Source organism: Vicia villosa, unplaced genomic scaffold (genome assembly GCF_029867415.1).
Source record: "Vicia villosa cultivar HV-30 ecotype Madison, WI unplaced genomic scaffold, Vvil1.0 ctg.000163F_1_1, whole genome shotgun sequence".
Lineage (NCBI taxonomy): Eukaryota > Viridiplantae > Streptophyta > Magnoliopsida > Fabales > Fabaceae > Vicia > Vicia villosa.
Window position 1 is genome coordinate 1,106,407 of NW_026705046.1, and position 1,510 is coordinate 1,107,916.

General features: G+C 34.0%; 1 protein-coding gene across 2 annotated transcripts; it reads left to right on the forward strand.

Moving 5' to 3' along the window:
- On the forward strand, positions 1-1,510 carry LOC131624827 (GDSL esterase/lipase At5g03610-like). 2 transcript variants are annotated; one of them, XM_058895743.1, is made up of 4 exons: positions 1-101; positions 251-430; positions 552-820; positions 906-1,510. In XM_058895743.1, exons 1-4 carry the CDS (start codon positions 26-28, stop codon positions 1,401-1,403), a joined length of 1,023 nt encoding a protein of 340 aa, XP_058751726.1. In that variant the 5' UTR covers positions 1-25; the 3' UTR covers positions 1,404-1,510. The 2 variants fall into 2 exon arrangements, with proteins under 2 accessions (XP_058751726.1, XP_058751727.1); XM_058895744.1 differs by having other exon boundaries at positions 18-101; positions 254-430.

A 1,510-nucleotide genomic window follows, 5' to 3' on the forward strand; every position in this document is an offset into this window, starting at 1 on the left:
TGTACAATACTTTTTTTTTTCAGCAATGGCAAAGCAAACTCCACCCATCATCATGCTTCTCTCTTTGCTTATTCTCCTTTTCATGATATCAATAACTACAGGTACGCTTATTTACGTACATTATGATCTGAGCAAATATCATTACTCCTAAAATGCTAAACATTACTAGCATGACTTAAATATAATGACATATTTTAATTTGATTTTTACATGCAATTCAATAATGCATACTTTAATGATGAATTTGAAGAAGGGACTGAGAAGTCGTCATATGGGTACGACTCTAGAAAATTGTTTGTATTTGGAGACTCCTATGTTGACACGGGAAATTTTTTAAACTCGCCGTCTTATAAACCTCCGTATGGAATCACATTTCCTCATCATCCATCTGGAAGATTCTCCGATGGTCGCGTTCTCACCGATTATATTGGTAACTCTCCCATATCCTATGCATTAACAAATATCAATCATGTTCTTTGTCTTTTATTTTTATTTCTCTTTAATCTTATATACACGTTGATGTTCTAACAAACACACATTTATTTAAACAGCTTCCTCTCTGAATATAAAATCTCCTGCACCATATTCATTGAGAAATTCATCTGATCTTCAATTTGGTGTAAACTTTGCCTACGGAGGAACCGGTGTTTTCGATACATCTCTTAAAGGACCGAACATGACTACCCAAATCGACACATTTGAAGAGTTAATCAAACAAAATATATATAATAAATCTGAGATTGATTCCTCATTTGCCCTAGTCAGTGTTGCTGGTAACGACTATTTTCAATATTTCTTTAAAGATGGGAAGAGCCTTAAGGTAAATGATTTAACTTACTTAAGAGTAATACTAACTCTTTTTTAATGTATGCACTATGAATGATGAATTCTTTTATATGTTGCAGGATGTATTAGTATTCGGTGCTTCAATCATAAAGCAGTTGTCAATAAATCTTAAACGCATCCATAGCATCGGAATAAATAAAATAGCAATTGGATTACAAGAGCCTATTGGGTGTTTGCCAGTAATAACTAAAACATATGATAAGTGCAATGACACTATTAACTTGCTCTTCATGAAGCACAACGAAATGTTACTCCAAGCTGTGGAAGATCTGAATAAAGAAAGCGAATCAGTTTTCGTCGCGACACTAGACCTCTACAAATCTTTTCTTTCCGTAATTGAAACAATGCAGAAAAACTCAACCGTGGAGAATGTGTTGCGACCGTGTTGTGTTCCAGAGAGTTCAAGTTATGAGTGCGGAAGTGTAGATGAGAGAGGACAAAAGAAATATAGTTTATGTGATAAACCAGAGCTTTCATTCTTTTGGGACGCTTTTCATCCTACTCAAAATGGCTGGGATGCTGTTTACAAGATGGTGCGAACTTCTCTGTCCCTATAATTTAAAGAGAAAAGCAACTTATACTTAAAAATATTATAGAGGTGCTTGAGTTATTAAGTAAAGAATAAGGCTACCAAAATAAATAAATAAGTTCCTTTGATGATCAA

Excerpts from the sequence above, each read along its gene's own strand:
- LOC131624827 (XM_058895743.1), top strand. The coding sequence starts at position 26 with ATGGCAAAGCAAACTCCACCCATCATCATGCTTCTCTCTTTGCTTATT. Across the intron at positions 102-250 it reads CATGATATCAATAACTACAG|AAGGGACTGAGAAGTCGTCA; the intron begins GTACGCTTATTT and ends ATGAATTTGAAG. Across the intron at positions 431-551 it reads CGTTCTCACCGATTATATTG|CTTCCTCTCTGAATATAAAA; the intron begins GTAACTCTCCCA and ends TTATTTAAACAG.